Genomic DNA, 15624 nt, shown 5'->3' with positions numbered 1-15624 from the left:
TGTACTAAAACACACACCCTCACATACACACACACATACACCCTGACATTTACACATAAATCCATACACATATCCTTAAATGCACACATACACAACTCACTCTCTGTTTCCCTGTCTCTCTCTGTCTCTGTCTCTCTGTGTCTCTCTCTCTGACACACACACACACACACACACACACACACACACACACACACAGAGGTACACACAGATACACACACACAGACTACCCAAGATAGTTTTAAAAAGTGTAAGAAATTGAATTAATATTTACCTCTGTCTGTTTCCCTGTCTCTCTCTGTCTCTCTCTGTCTCTCTCTCTCTCTGTCTCTCTCTGACACACACACACACACACACACAGATACACACAGATACACACACGCATACTACCCAAGATAGTTAAAAAAAAGTGTAAGAAATTGAATTAGCTTTTACCTCACCAAAGCCTGCCTTTCACCCCCTGAGGAGAGGCTACAAAACTATAAGCCATACTTAAGTCTTCGTAAGTGAAGGGTAACTAAACACTGAAAGGGTTCTCTGTGTTTCTAGGGCCAGATCCACAGCATTCAACAGGTTTGGTGTTGGATGGATGGGTTCTGCTCACTTAGACAGTCACTGAATGGCTCCTTGGGCTGCCACCAGTGCTACCTACTTCTTACCAGGAGCAGCCTGGGAGCCTTTCCACGATGATAAGACGTTGCCCTCAGCCCTGTTTGCAGGCTCACAGAGGGGATAGTTTTTCTGGTGTTCATTTCAGTTCCTGGCCCAAATTGAGCAGGTATTGGAAAACAGTGTCTATTTCCAGGTTCCCTTGACAACTTAGGTAACCCAGACTTTGTCTAAATTTACTACCCATGAGCCAAATGCTAGAATTCTACATGGTGACTAGACCAAGTCTCCTCTATGCCCAGGCAAGGGTAAATTTGGTCAGGTATCCTAGATGCGGATCCTACTAACGTCCATCCTGAGTACGATCCCATTGACCATCTTATATAAGGGACTCAGCACTTCAGCTCTCGTAAGGCTTACTGGATATTTCTAAGCCTTCTTGGCCCGAGGCTTGGGGATTTTCACAAATACAGCCACAGAGGCTGCTCCTTCCCTGCTCCTTTGTCTGTGGTTCTCTGGCCCCCGCCCAAGCTTGACAGAACGTGTAAGGCTTTCAAGGGTTAAAAGAAGAAGGAAGAGGGGAGCTAGCCCGGAAGGTTGGAGTCGGGTGGTCTCCATATGTGCTTGAAGTAGTCAAAGGGAGGGTCCTTATCCCTCAGAGTGACTTACGGTATGACAAATGAATCAAAAAGAACAAGAAAATGTTTCTCGTGCTGGTTTTCCAATCTGTAGTCTGCAGAGACAGGCCAGGCGAGTGGTTTGCCTCAGTGCACTCGTCTGTAACCCTCCCTCGTGGACCACAAGCCCACAACATGGCAGCTGAAGTGAATGACTGACCTTCCCTGCTTTCTGTTATTTTAAGGCAAGGGACTCGGGGCTGAAAGACACAAGAGTCAAGGAGCATGAAGCAGGTCTGAAGGTGATTTGAAAGACTCAGTTCCATGAGATTAGAGAAGCTTAATGCTGGCAGGAGAGCTCACTGGTATATCTCTCCATCATCCCCCCATCTCTCTCTCTCTCTCTCTCTCTCTCTCTCTCTCTCTCTCTCTCACACACACACACACACACACACACACACACACACACGCACGCACGCACACGCATACAGGCCATAGTTCGTTTAAATGAACCCTTTAAGTGAACAAGGAAGCAGTTGGTGAAGACACAATCCCTCAGAGCAAGGCTTGTTGAGAGATGTCCTGTAGCTCAGCCTCCATTCCTCTAGCCAGACTCCACAGGACCAATCTGACACAAACACATAGGACAGCCCTGGTTGCATCTTCCTGCCCAGCAAGATGGGCCTGTCTATGGGTAAGAGGTTGCAGAAGTGGGCACATCCAGGCAAGGGGGGCAGGGTATAAACAGCCTTGATTCAGTCCCACATGGTTTCCCTGGTCCTGAGCTTGGAGGGCTCAGGGGCAGGCCCCACCTCCCCGGAGAAGGTGTTCCTCCACCGACACTTTACCTGTTAGGGTAGGTGACGTTGCAGGGCACTTTCCCAGTGTAATTCTCATTTAGCCAGCGATTTGCCAGCGCTTGCTGGATATTGGGCCTCTTCACTGGGTCTGGTTCCAGGAGAGAGCGCAGAAAGTTGATGGCCCCTGCGAGACAGTCCACAAAGAACACACCTTACAGATGGAGCACAGGCACAGACACTGAAGCCGCACCCCGAGGTCTTCCACCTCCTTAGCCCCTCTGAGCCTCCGCTCTTGGGGTCTCTGAGAGGGTTTCCATTCTACAATTCACAGGATGTGAGTTCAGCCCCACCTGGAGTTTTGAATTGTGTCTCCTCCTACATTTATCTTTTAAAGAGGTGCTGTATATCCAAAGAGCTTAAGAGAGCGGCCCAAGGACCACACCCTGTACCCAAGACGGCAACAATCGCTTTGCTCTCACTAGGTCGAGCATTTCTGGAATAATCTGTGTGCTCTAGTAGTCACTCAGAGATCAAACGCAGAGCTGTACTATTACATGGGGAGGTTGAAAGAGTAGAAACTGAAAAAAACGCTCAATATCATGGTGGTAACTGAGAAATCAAAAGGTAAAAAGATGAATGAATTTGAACGAGACGCTTGACTTTGATCCTTACCATGGAGCACCATGTCTCATAGGGTCAACGAGTTGCTTTCTGGTTGATTGGTTAACTGATTGATTTGTTTAATGTACCAGGGGTTAAGCCTGTGACTCATACATGTTTTTAGCCCTGTTCTACTTTTCATTTTGACATAGGCTTTCACAAGTTAGCCCAGGCTAGCCTTGAACTCACTCTGTAGCCCAGGCAGGCTTCAAACTTCTTTTTTCTCCACCTTAGACTTCTGAGTAGCCAGCATCACACGCATGCCTCTCCAAGGCTCCTTCCTTTCAAAGCAGTTCTCTACTGGCACTCAGATTTCCTCCAGACTCTGTGAAATTATCATGTAGTGCCCAGGCCCAAACCTATGCTAGCTAAGCAGCTGGGCTGACAAGACACAGACACCCGTGTGCTGCCTTTAAGTGTCGTGTCAACCGTAACTTGTGTTTTCAAATCCTAGCTTGTCACAAAGTTCTACCAAGTGCCTCACTACAAACCCACGCCGAGCTGAGGCTGCCCACCAAAAGGAATGTATGCCAATGGTATTTGCTGTTAGTTTCAGCCCAAAGACGTGCTATCGTAACGCCAGCCACTTCAAGCCAGAGCATAAGGAAGCATGAGAGAGAAACCATTGACCAAGTCCCCACCACCTCTCTCACTTCAGTCCCTACCAAGCAACTTGTACCCTGGGTCTTCTTTCATAAAGCAAGAGAACACCTTCGATCTATCCACACACTGGGACAGGAAGCTGTGTCCATTATGTCCATAACATGAGAGACAACTGTATAACACGCAGGACGATATTTTGGAAGGTCACAGGTCCAGGGCTACTCAGTGTGAGAGTCCACAGGCAGAGGCCTGGTTTTCCCGAGTTCTCAGACTTCATTTTCCTATTCTATCACATCTTATCCTACCGCCTTGCAAGGGGCTGAGGATATAGCTCACTTGGCAGAGTGCTTGCCTGGCTTGAGCAAAGTCCTATCACCAGATATCTACCATCAGAAAATCAGGTGTGAGGGAACAAGCCCACGATCCCAGCATCTGGGAGGTAGAGGCAGATGGGTCAGGAGTTCAAGGTCATCTTCCACTACCTAGCAAGGTCAAGACCAGCCCCCCAGGGTAGGATACACAAGACACATCCTCTTCCCTCTCAGATAAAGAAAATACTATCCTTTCCTTTTTTATGTACATAGGCGTGCTCATGTCTGTACAAGTGCGCACATGCATGCAGGTGTGTGCACATATGTGTGTGTATGTATGTGAGGCTGGAGGACCACCTTAATCGCCATCTGAAAGGAGTGTGGATCTGAGGGTGGAGCCAGGAATGGGGTTAGTTTAATAAATACATTGTATGAAATTCTCCAGAAACTAATTAAAAACAAGGAAGGAAAAAACAAAACAGAATGCCCCCCCCCCACCTTTTTGAGTCAAGGTTTCTCCCTGGCCTGGAGCTCAACAATTAGATTATTGGCTCATGAGCCCCAGGGATCATTCTGTCTCTCCCTCTCTAGTGCTGGGATTATAAGCACAAGTCATGGTGTTCACCACCCCCAGTGCTCTTATGTGGGATTTGGGGAATCAAACTCAGGACCCTGTGTTTGCAAGTCAAGTACTCTACCAACTGAGCCATCCCATCCTCCTAGGCTTCCACCAGGTAATCCTTTCATTTAGCTTTCTATACATCCAGTTTCCATCGGATCAAATAGGAAGTCCCAGACAATAATCTCCATTTGTTTTGACGCCAAGTTTTTCCGTCTTTTTGTGAGGAGCTCTTTGCCAGGTTTTTTAAAATAGAACCTCGCTTAGCCAGGAGCAGTCATGAAAATTCATACTTTCTTGTCTGCATTCAGTTGTCGGTTTACACTGCACTTAAAAGAATGATGGCCCTTCTGTGAGCCCTGTTTCTATGGTGGAAATGAAGCCATCAAAAGAGGGGCCAATTGTGAGACCAGAAGCAGCTCCAGAGAAAGAGCCCTTTGCCAGGTCACATCCATGAGGTAACTCATGCAAGGAGAGCCCCAGTGTGCGGCCTTCTGTCTTCTAGAACATAGAGAGCCAGAACCAGTGTGCGGATGCCGTGTAATAGCCACAGGGTACATTTAACGCTGCCAGACTTTTTTTAAAGATTCATTTATTTTTATTTTATGAGGGGTTTTGCCTGCATGCATGTAATTGCACTATGCACATGCAGTACACACAGAGTGCCAGAAGAGGGTGTCCTCTGTAAATGGAGTTACAGGTAGCTGGCTAGCCACCATGTGTGTGCTGGGAATTGAACCTGGGTCCTAAGAAGAACAGCAAATGCTTTTAACTGCTGAGTAATCTCTCCAGTCTCAACGTGAACAGTTTTACAGCTAAGTCTCCAAATAAGACTTTCCTAACATCTCTCCAAAAAAGAACTTCCTGGTTTTGAACAAATATTCCCCCTATACTGCTGGAGTTGCTTGAGTGCCTTTTAGTTGTTTCGTATACTGCTGTACCCCTATACTGCTGGAGTTGCTTGAGTGCCTTTTAGTTGTTTCGTTGTTTGGTGTGTGCACCCGTGTGAGTTCAACCACAGAAGCCAGAAGATGATGCCCAGTGTCCTGCTCTATCATCCTTCACGACAGGGTCTCTTCTCTGAGGTTAGAGGCCAACAAGAACCAGTAAATCCTTTCTACCCTCCACACTAATGGGGATACAGGTCATATACAACTACATGAGACTTTTGAATGCGGGTGCCTGGGATTTGAACTCAGGTCCTCCTGTTTGAACAGCAAGCCCTCTCACTCACTGAGCCATCTCCTCAACCCATCATGCGGGTTTCAAGCGGGGGCATCTACTGTTCAAGGACAAGGGGGTGGGTTTGATGAACTGAACTGGGGGTACTGCGTTGGGGTGCTTTCTGAGATATCTGATGTGTGCCCCTAGGAGACTAGCATCCCTTCACGCCCAGGGCCAAGCTGCTTTGAGGAATGATTAACCAGCAGAGCTGGGATGCCGGATGGGTACTTTGTTCTATTTTCACCACCAAGTGCTCCTATCGTCACACACACAAATTGCTGATGAGCAGAAGTAATTTTAGCTCAGGTCTCTGCTGATGAGTCCTGTACCTCTGGACATCACAGACATCACGTCACTATCCTGAAAAGACTTGGTGAACATCCTCAGAGAGCTATGAAGTTTGTCCTCGGCTCTTGAACACATCTGCGTGTCTCTGGGGGCAAAGAGGGACTACCTCATCCCAGAAAGCAGAATCTAGCGTGGTCACAAGTCACAGCGCCTTTGAGCTGACACCTGGGCTCTCTACTCCAGCTGAGAGGGTTGAAGTGAGCTGAATGGGGGCTCTGCCCCCCCCCCCGCACGTAACAAGAAGTAGGCACCACTGTGGTGCCAACACCCTTTCTTTGGGAGCAGTCAGACTTCTCAAGTCTGGACTGGCCTATGTGAGCACTGGACACTGGGCAAGGCAGGGGCTGCAGGCAACAGACAAAGCCACCTAATGTTCGAGCCACCAACCGGATGCAAGCAGAGGCCTGTTCTGGCGGGAGGCAGCTCTCTCATCTCCTCTGAGCTAAGAATCCAATGCAATGGCTGGTTGAGCCTTCTTGGAAATCTTTACCAGGCCCAACCTTCAGCCATGCCAGTACGTCTCCAGCTTCTCTCTGGTGGATCTGTGGGACAGAATCCTCTTAACGGGAAGCGTCTGTTTGGAATGTATTATGGATGCTATTGCTATGGTGCCCGTGATGAAAAGAGTAAACTGTTGGGAAAATCTCTCAGCCGCGAAAAGCACTCGCTCACTCTGCGATATGCAAGAGCCAACTTGCAGAAAGCTGAAACCAACTAGAGGAGAGTTGGAAAGGCCCCCAAAGCTGAAGTCTTCCAGCTATGTGATGGAAACAGGGAGTCGATTCTCCACACACGTCATAGACTCGCAAGGATAGGAGAGCTGAAATTTTTTTCCGACTGAAATTTGCTAAAATTAAACGAAACCTTGAATTTAATCTAAGTGGAATAATAATAAGGCTTAATTGGCACAATCACTGCAAATAGGACTGACAGGATATCAAATTAATGAATGGGTGTTGCTGAGGGAGAGTAACATTGGTGCGTTTTCAGTTGACAATGACATCACTTAAAGACAAGACCTGAAGACGAGAGATAAACTTGCAAGTTTGGAGGCTGTAGGATAGGCTGTGTGTTAAATAAGGAAAGGGGGCTAGGGGCTCACTCAGCAGTGAAGAGTGTGTGCTACGCTTGCAGAGGACCCAGAGTTCAGTTCCGGGCACCCATATTGGGCGTCACAACTCCCCACTAACTCCTGCTCTAGGAGGTCAGAACCTGTCTTCTAGCTTCTGTGGGCACTGTGCACAGAGGAGTGTGAGCATGGGCACGCATGTCTTTTAAAAATAAAGGGAAGAAATAACAGAGCACAGAGGAAAATCTGGATTCCCAGTCAAACCAACTTCCTCCCTCCGAGACTCAGTTTCTCATGGGCTAACTGGGAACAACGGCGTTTACCTTGCCTGACCGTAAAAAGGAGGTAACGGAAAAACACCCGCATTCTGTGTTCCACGAAGGGGGGAGCTTCTCTTGTTACTGTAAACTAGTATTGCAGGATATAATGGTGACACTGCAAAAGAACAAACCAGGCTCGCTGTGATGGCTTGTTTCTCCTACAGCCTGTGTGTGGCTCACCCTGGTGCGGTTGCCATGTCTCTGCCTTTCCACCTTCAGTACTTGTGGTGGGGTTGCACTACCCCATTCCCAGTCCGTGACTGCCATGCTTACATACCAGAAGGTAAGTGTGGCTTTTACTGCTGGGCAGAGAGCCCCATCCCCACCCCAGTACCTTCCCTGCATGGGCCAGCAATGGGTTTGAGATCCCACTTGGACTTAGCACTCTTCTGTTCTTGACCCAACTCTCAATGAATATAAGCACAGGCAGTAAGCGTCTGTGGTCCTAAGCCCCTGGGAGCTGGGACTGAATGATGTCATTGTGACTTAAGGCAGAGAACCGGCAACCGTCTGACTTCTCAGAGTCCCACTAATATTCAGCAAACCCTGCTTGCCCTTTCCAGGTGCCCCTGTGTTACGGGTCATTGAGGACAGAGCAAGCTCTAAGCCATCAGAAGCACATCAGAATCACCCTGAGAGTTCACAGTGTCAAAGACCACATAATGAAGCTGCAAGTGGAGTATTCGAGGGCGAACAGAACATGGTACAGCCTCTCTGAACAACAGTGTGGTGCCTTCTTATGGAGCTGTATGCACTTACTAATTGACACATTAATTTGGTTCTTAGCTCTCTGTCTTACAGAAATCACATTCATACAAACCTCTGGAGGTAAATGTTCTCAGCGGCTTCACTCACAGTAGTCCCAAACTGGAATTAATCCAGTGGTTGAATGGGTGAATGGTTAAAAAAAAAAAAAAACTGTGGTATGTCCATACATGGGAATACTACTCATTAGTGAAAAGAGACAAGGTTCTGATTCAACAACTAAAATGGATCTTAACACAGTTACAGTGAGACAAGGGATCTGTACAGATTTTGAACATTTGTCCATCTCTACAACTTCTTCATTTCAAAAAATGCTAGAGAGATGGAAAAAGGATAGTGGCCTATAGGGGGTCGTAGAGGGGAGGGAGGGAGGTGATGATGGCTATACGGGGAGGGGGAGGGATCCTTGTAATGCAGCAGTGTACCCTGATGCTAGTGGCCATCTCCAGCACAGTGGCAATTTGCACACGTGATAAGCTCACATGGGGCTAAATACACACCGGCAGACATGTGGGATTTACTGGTGTCCACTTCCTAATAGAAATGGTATCAGTAATTAAAGATATTACCATTGTGGGAAACTGGGTGAAGGATGTAGATTTCTCCATTCATGTCTTAAGCTTTGTGTGCCTCCAAAAAGAAGTCACAACAACAAAACAAAACAAAACAAAACAAAAAAAACTTTTCGGAAACATTTCATTTGTTTAAAACATTTTTACTTTCTATGCCTTTATAGGAATTATTATCTGTTATTTCACCTAAAGCACCAACACTACTAACTATCTGACATGTATATGTGTGTCTGTGTGTATAAGTGTGTGTATATATATGTGTGTGTATATATATATGTGTGTGTATATATATATATGCATGCATATGCCTCTCCCATAGATGTGTGCACTCTATAGGAGCAGAAGCTGTGTGTGGCTCATTCCCTCTCTTTCCCGCACACACCTAGCATGTGACTAGCTGTCATGAACTGAGAGAATGAGTATGAAATGATGAATAAATAGACTGATGACTGAACACTTCCCATAATGCTTTGCAGTACTTCCTGCCCCTGAGCATTTTAACACCTCAATGTGGGGCTCCTTTCTAACTCCATGAGGTAGGACTCCCATTGCAGAAATATTTATTCTAGAAGTCAGTGCTGTGGCATCTCCTCCCAAGGACACAATGCCTCCCTGGCTCTCAACCTCAAGATCCCGTCACTTGCAAGGTGAAAATTTAACCGGATTAGATAATCATGCCCAAGAACTCATTCCAAGTTAGATTCATTGACAAGACTAAATCTCAGGTCAGTTTCCCAGATACTTATAAACCCAAGGGACAAATAAATACTCAACAGCGGCAAAGCAGAGTGCTCTATTTACTCCGTGTATCAAAAAGGGGGAAATTATCCTTTCTTAGTCAAAAGCCTCATTTTGTTATACTTGGATATTTTTTTTCTAACAGAACAATTGAATGACCTCAGAGTCATTAATGTTTCTGGGTCATAAGCCCCCTATCTCATCCCTCCTCCCCCTTCTTCTATTAGGGTGTTTCCCCTCCCCAACCACCCCCCTTCCCGCCCTGACATTCCCCTACACTAGGGGTCCAACCTTGGCAGGACCAAGGGCTTCTCCTCCCATTGGTGCCCAACTAGGCCATCTTCTGCTACATATGCAGCTAGAACCATGGGTCTGTCCATGTGTAGTCTTTGCATGGTGGTTTAGTCCCTGGAAGCTCTGATTGGTTAATATTGTTGTTCTTATGGGGTTGCAAGCCCCTTCAGCTCCTTCAATCCTTTCTCTAATTCCTCCAGTGGGGACCCTGTTCTCAGTTCAATGGTTTGCTGCTACCATTTGCCTCTGTATTTGTATTTGTCATGCTCTGACTCAGCCTCTCAGGAGACAACCCAAATCTTCACGTAAGGCTTTTCCTGCCGTTTGAAGCTGCTAAAGTTTAGGAGAACTTCTCAAACACATGTATGATCAATTGTTTCGAAGTAACTGAACCAACCTATACCTGAAAGCTTTTGAAAGACCTCAAAACCTCACATAAGTCACAGATTAAATACATGACTGAAACTGATATTTCTTTACAATGAACTGACTAAAGAAAATGTAAGCGTGCTTAGAACCCTCCTTTCCAAGTCAGCACCATAAAACGGTGAGCTTCTACACAGCCAAGCCTGCAGCCGCTCTCCAAGCGAAGAACACAGACCCTCCTAGTATATGTGTTATGTACCAAAGACAGAAGGAGGGGCTTAGAGCTTTCAAACTACAAGGGGGGAAAGAGAGCAATGAGTGGTCCGGCTGTGTAGAAACTGGAAGCCCGGTAACCTCTGCTGTCACTACACAGGGAAGGAACTCACATCAAACCAAAAGCACTTCCAAAATGAGTCAGACTATGCAAGCGCAGGCGACAGATCCTCAGCCCAGAGCTGCAGATGCATTACCTGTGGAGAGCTGGGTCGGGAGGGGATTCATTTCTTTGTCCACCATCTTCTGGTACAGAGCCCTCAGGCTGAAAGGCTCCACGGTGAAAGGCAGGGTCCCGGTCAACATGGCATACATGTTCACACCTCTGAAAAGAGAGACATCAAAGTGTGAGAACAGAAGAGGCCCAGGGTGCAGAAGGCTCAGAGCACACAGACAGCCAGTTTCCGTGCTCTGCCTCTGGCTAAGGCAGCTTTCTAGATCCCTGGAATCACGTCACAGTTGAGGTGTTGACACTGGAAAGGCTGGGGCAAAAACACTGTGAAGATGCACTGAGGGACTCAGAGGTGAGCAAGTGCGGGAAAACTGCCTCCAGAGGAGGAAACACACTCTTTTTGTCTGTGAATTCAAGCTGGGTATTGGCTGGACAACTTAATATCCCCCCAAATTCTGGTACCTCTTGACACCAAAATGATGCCACAGGCACATCTGGCTTCATGGGGCAGGTCGTAGTCAACAGAAAGGTGCACAAAGGTGACGCCATAAACTTTGGCTGCCTACATAACGTGTGGGAAACACCGACATGGGTCCCATACCCAGGGGAGTTTACTACATGCATGCAAAAATTCCAAAGCCAAAAATAGTTCTGGACTTAAGTGTTTGAGCAAAGGACATTCAAGTTGTAATGGGAAGATGTCAACACCAAGAAATTCCAGATGAAAGGACGGAAAATACACCTCGAGAGCATCAAGGGTGACCTCGCCGGCCTGTCATCTTTCCAGATAGCTGTGCAAAGTGGGACTTAGAAGCCAGATGAAGTAACACAGAGCCAGAAGTACCAGGGCTGGGCTAATGAGGACTTCTGCTCACCACGCAGCCCGTCGAGACCAAAACCGCACACTCAAAGCCTGTCTTTTAACCATCTCTTGAACTTAGTTCTGGTTTGTCACCAAGGAAAGTCCTCCCCAGTCTTAATTCTCCTTTGATTATTTGCCATGAGACTTGGCCACTAGGCCTTGGCCCCGTATCTGGGCTGTGGTTGACTGGGCTTAACTGCTTATATCCAAAGCCAAGCCAGAGGACAGCAAAGTCTTCTGGGAGGATTTTATTTCCTGGATGTATAAACCTACTATCACGTTGATGAGATTTCCTGATGAGGAAGAAATGTCTGCTTGCCTGCCTGCCAAGAGGTCTCCACTGTTCAAAGGCACCGGGGCGGATGTGTTTTTAAAAGCAGGCAACAGGATTTCCAGTCAAAACACAGCCAATGAGACTGATTGAAATTAAGACCCTTGAGGCCTAATTTCACAGAGGCGCCTCCGAATTATGCATTCCATATAATGACAGGTACTGGAGCCCACAGCTCAGCACAAAGCACTCTCGGATTTCAGACTTAAGTAAGCTGGGGCCCAGTTCTCTCTCTGAACTCAGAATGGAGTCAGGGAGGCAGACACACAAACATTCATTCATTCCACAGATTCTTGCTGGATGCCTCTCGCTGACTGAGTAATGTCAGCCAGGCAAGGACAGCTGCCATTTTGGAATTGAAGAGACACAGGGAACGGGCAAACCCGCAAACAAATAAGCAAACAAATAAACGCAACCCCTCTGAGCGGAGAGCACAGAGGGCAAGAAAATGTCGGGTTGGGCTGCTTTTCACAGGAGCATGCAGTTAAGGGGACTTTTAAGACGGGGAAGCTGCTCAGGTGAATGTTTTCATGGAGAGCTTATACATCTTCAGTTGGCTGCACACAGCCATGGGAGAAATTACACAAAACCAAGAAACAAGAGCCAAGAACGGACAAGGGATATGCACAGCCAGAGATGGCAGCCCCTCTTGGTCTGTGTTCAGTGCAACACATACCCCGGGGCATGAGTGGACAGGAACGAAAAGTTCCGTAGCCAAATAAGTTACTTACATGGCAGAATGGGAACCAGCGTGGAGAGCTGGAGACCAGGGCAGTGAGCATGCGAGGTATGGCTGCAAATCCATACCAAGCCATAGATGAAAAGAAAGGAAGTAGGCAGCAGAGGCAAACAGAGGCAAGCTGAGAGACAGTGTGGAAGGGGAGGAAAGGATAGGTGGGTGGGGACCTGCCTTAAGAACCCACTTGCAGTGCTTATCCTTGATGTGTTTTAGGCAGAGCCAAACATCTTGCATTAGCATTCTGTCTAGGCTCCACCCCATAGTTACCTGGCAACAGCCAGGTGTGCTTGATTCACTATCAAGGGGGCCACTTGCTCCCACTCCTCATTCTTTAGCTCTCTCTTGCTTTTATCCTCTTCCCCCTTTGTCCCTTCCCTCCCCATTCCCTTCCCCCCCTACATGCTCGTGGCTGGCTGCCTCCTCTTCCTCTTCTTCCTCCTCTTCCTCCTCGTTTTCTTCTCCTTCTTCCTCTCCCTCTCCCTCCCTCTGCCCCTACTACCTTCTTAACTCCCCTCCCCATACCCTGAATAAACTCTATTCTACACTATACCATCATGTCTCTGGTCCCTCAGGGGGAAGGGATGCCTCAACATGAGTCCGCCGAGACACCCCCTTTCCCCAGACCTCACCATACCTCCATAGAACATACCCACTCTCTCTTTATCTTTTTATAAATCACCTTGGCTTTGGGGGAGTCTTCAATAGTAACAGAAAAGAAAACTAAGCAGTCTCAGAACTGTAAGACCTGTATCAACGAAGAAGTCCTAGACACAGGCCTTAATGGGTGAAAAGTCTCTGGTCCTCTTCCACAGTTACCAAAGGCCACTAAACAGCCATTTCCAAGATAAACTGTGATGGCAACCTGGAGGCCGACTGTCCCCTGCAGGGCTGAATGAGGAGGGGTGGCCAAAGACTCAGTCTGTGACTTTTGTGCATCACTTCTAGAACAAGGCTGGGTACTCTGACACCATGTAATGAGGGAGAGGCAGGAATGGGCTTAGTCTGTGAGTGGTGCACTCGTAAGAGAGTCCTGATCATCAAGGCAGTGCTCCACTTTCCAGAGGGCTGTCCTCCCTCCGCCGCATCAGTGCCACCTGAACAGGAGGGAATCAGAGACTCGGAGGCCAGGCCTAGTAATATGTGGCTTAACAATCCCTCCAGGGCCAGTGGGATATCGGTAAAGGTGACAAGCTTGGTAGATAAGCGCTTGAGTGCTGAAATGTGGGTCAAAGTTAAAGGAGAACCATCAAGTCCTCTGACCGCCATGAGCCTGCTGAGGTGAGAACTATCTTACACACACATACACCGCACATCATATACACAAATGCACACATGGGCAACAATAATGTTTTGTTTTATTTTTTTTTAATCTCCCTGAATGCCCTCGGTCCAGTTTAAAAGCCACTGAGGGATAAAACCTAAGCTGTGGAAAAATCAAGTCATCATAGTAGGGCTGCAGGGCTCCGAGCACCCCTGCCTAGCAGGGGGGCTGTGCAGACTACAGACAGCTACCCAGTGTCAGCACTGACCCGGTTGTATTATGGTAATGTGTTCATTGGAATGTGCAGGGGCTCCTGAGTCTTGGAAACTTTAAGATGTGAATTCGTTTGGGTATTTTAGTTGTACCGAGTCATAAATTTACTCCAGCTAATTCTGGATTCATGTGCTCCTGACACTTCATAACAACCAAAAACTCACCTAAGCCAACACACGAGGACCACGAGACTGCTCTTCCTCTCAGAGGGCAGCACATAGCACTTGAGCCCTGTCACCTTTCATGTTATGTCTTATCTTTTGGGGACATGTGGCTTCTCTGCCACAGGTGGAATGCTCTGAATGCCTCCAAAAAGGGTCTAGAAGTAGGATATAGTGTGGTGAAAAAGGAGCCGGCTGAAGGGGTTTGTTGAATGTATGAACCAAGAATAACAACTTGAAAGCCTCTGCAAAACTTCCTTCTAGGACATCTGAAGATGCCAAATCACTTGGCTTCAAAAAATGAAAGGAAAAAAAAAAACCCTCCATAAGTCACTGCTTAATTCACTGGTCTCTGCCTCTCTCCCATCTACTTTAGACCACAGATAAGGATGAGAGATACAGTGTTCAAGATGGCACCAGGGAGCTCCCACCAGCAAGGAAGGACTTGACTGCCTTTACCTAAAGGCTTCCAGCCAACTAAAAGCTCACACCCCCTTACAGTTGATTTCTCTCACTTCATCCCAAGGTCATTTATCCTTGAAATGTAGATGATCGGAGGGCCAAATAGCCGAAACCTCGGGAATGCTATGTCCGGTGTGAATCAAGCACCAAATAAGCTCCTCTTGTTGTTTCATTTAAAATAAATAAATAATGAAACATTTTTTAATAAAACAAAATAACGACAAAAACTACAGTTGTATTTGGGGGCCCTGTTGCAATGGGTAACGGAAACCCACATCAACAGTCAGATCGTCCTAGGAGGCTTTAGAAGAGAAACCAGATTGGACATCTTAATTCCTCTCCCCTAGGGTTTTCATCCATGTTTAATATGCGGATAAAGAGAGACGCAGCCCCTCTGACATTTCACAAGTATGCAAGAATACCAAGGGAGACTTGTGGAATGCGGTTCATAAACCTCTGTAATCCCATAGAATCAGGCGGAGTTTCAAAACACGCTCAGAATTTCCTGAAAAGCCTTTTGAAATATGGCCCAGGGGTTTCCTGGGTTCTCTGAGGCAGACACCAAATCTCTATGACTCCGGGATAGCTAGCCTTGAAGAAAGCCGGCAATTACAGAGACTGGGAGAGCCACAAGGCAATAGTGCTAATGTTCTCAAAACCAAGAGGAAGTAGAGAGCGCCCCAGCAGGGTGAGAAAACCCTATGGGATAGTGGACATTGTCCAGTGTTCTGATGTCAAAAGAGAAGAACTGGGTGACAGTGAGGAGCAGCCGGAAAAGGGAAAGTCCTCTTGGAGAATAGCCTGAGATCTTTGGTACTGAGTCAGAAGGCAAAATGCTGGTCCTGTTAGTCAGTCTGACACATTAAAAATTTCCCTAGAGGAAAATTCCTCTGAGAAGAAAGACACAGAGCCATTGCTCCCTGGAGAAGTCACCAGAAATTTTACAAAGAAGCAAGGAACAAAGCCAATGTCAACTCTGCAGGATAGGTAGAGAGTGAGGTCCCTAGTGCTGGGACCATGCTACCAGGAGCCTTGGCAACCACCTGCTCACACAGAGAATAGCTGAGAGACCACATGGGCACCTTGGTTCCACACTGTTCTACCAGAAAGGAATTACCTTCAAGATTTTAAAATTAACCCCCTGCCAGAAAGTTATAGCCTTCTTTCTTTTTGTATCA

At 47.1% G+C, this 15624-nt stretch overlaps 1 protein-coding gene across 1 annotated transcript in view; it reads right to left on the bottom strand.

The window, feature by feature from the left end:
• Hunk (hormonally upregulated Neu-associated kinase) overlaps nt 1-15624 on the bottom strand; it is a 117259-nt gene that overhangs the window by 25017 nt on the left and 76618 nt on the right. The window contains exons 5-6 of the mRNA NM_001191662.2: nt 10383-10510; nt 2072-2207 (exon numbers count right to left, since the gene is read on the bottom strand). Of these exons, the coding sequence (NP_001178591.1) occupies nt 2072-2207; nt 10383-10510 (264 nt within the window). The remainder of the gene's footprint in view (nt 1-2071; nt 2208-10382; nt 10511-15624) is intronic.

The sequence above is a fragment of the Rattus norvegicus genome, chromosome 11, assembly GCF_036323735.1.
Source record: "Rattus norvegicus strain BN/NHsdMcwi chromosome 11, GRCr8, whole genome shotgun sequence".
In the NCBI taxonomy this organism is placed as follows: Eukaryota; Metazoa; Chordata; class Mammalia; order Rodentia; family Muridae; genus Rattus; species Rattus norvegicus.
This window is presented reverse-complemented; position numbering and strand designations above follow the sequence as displayed.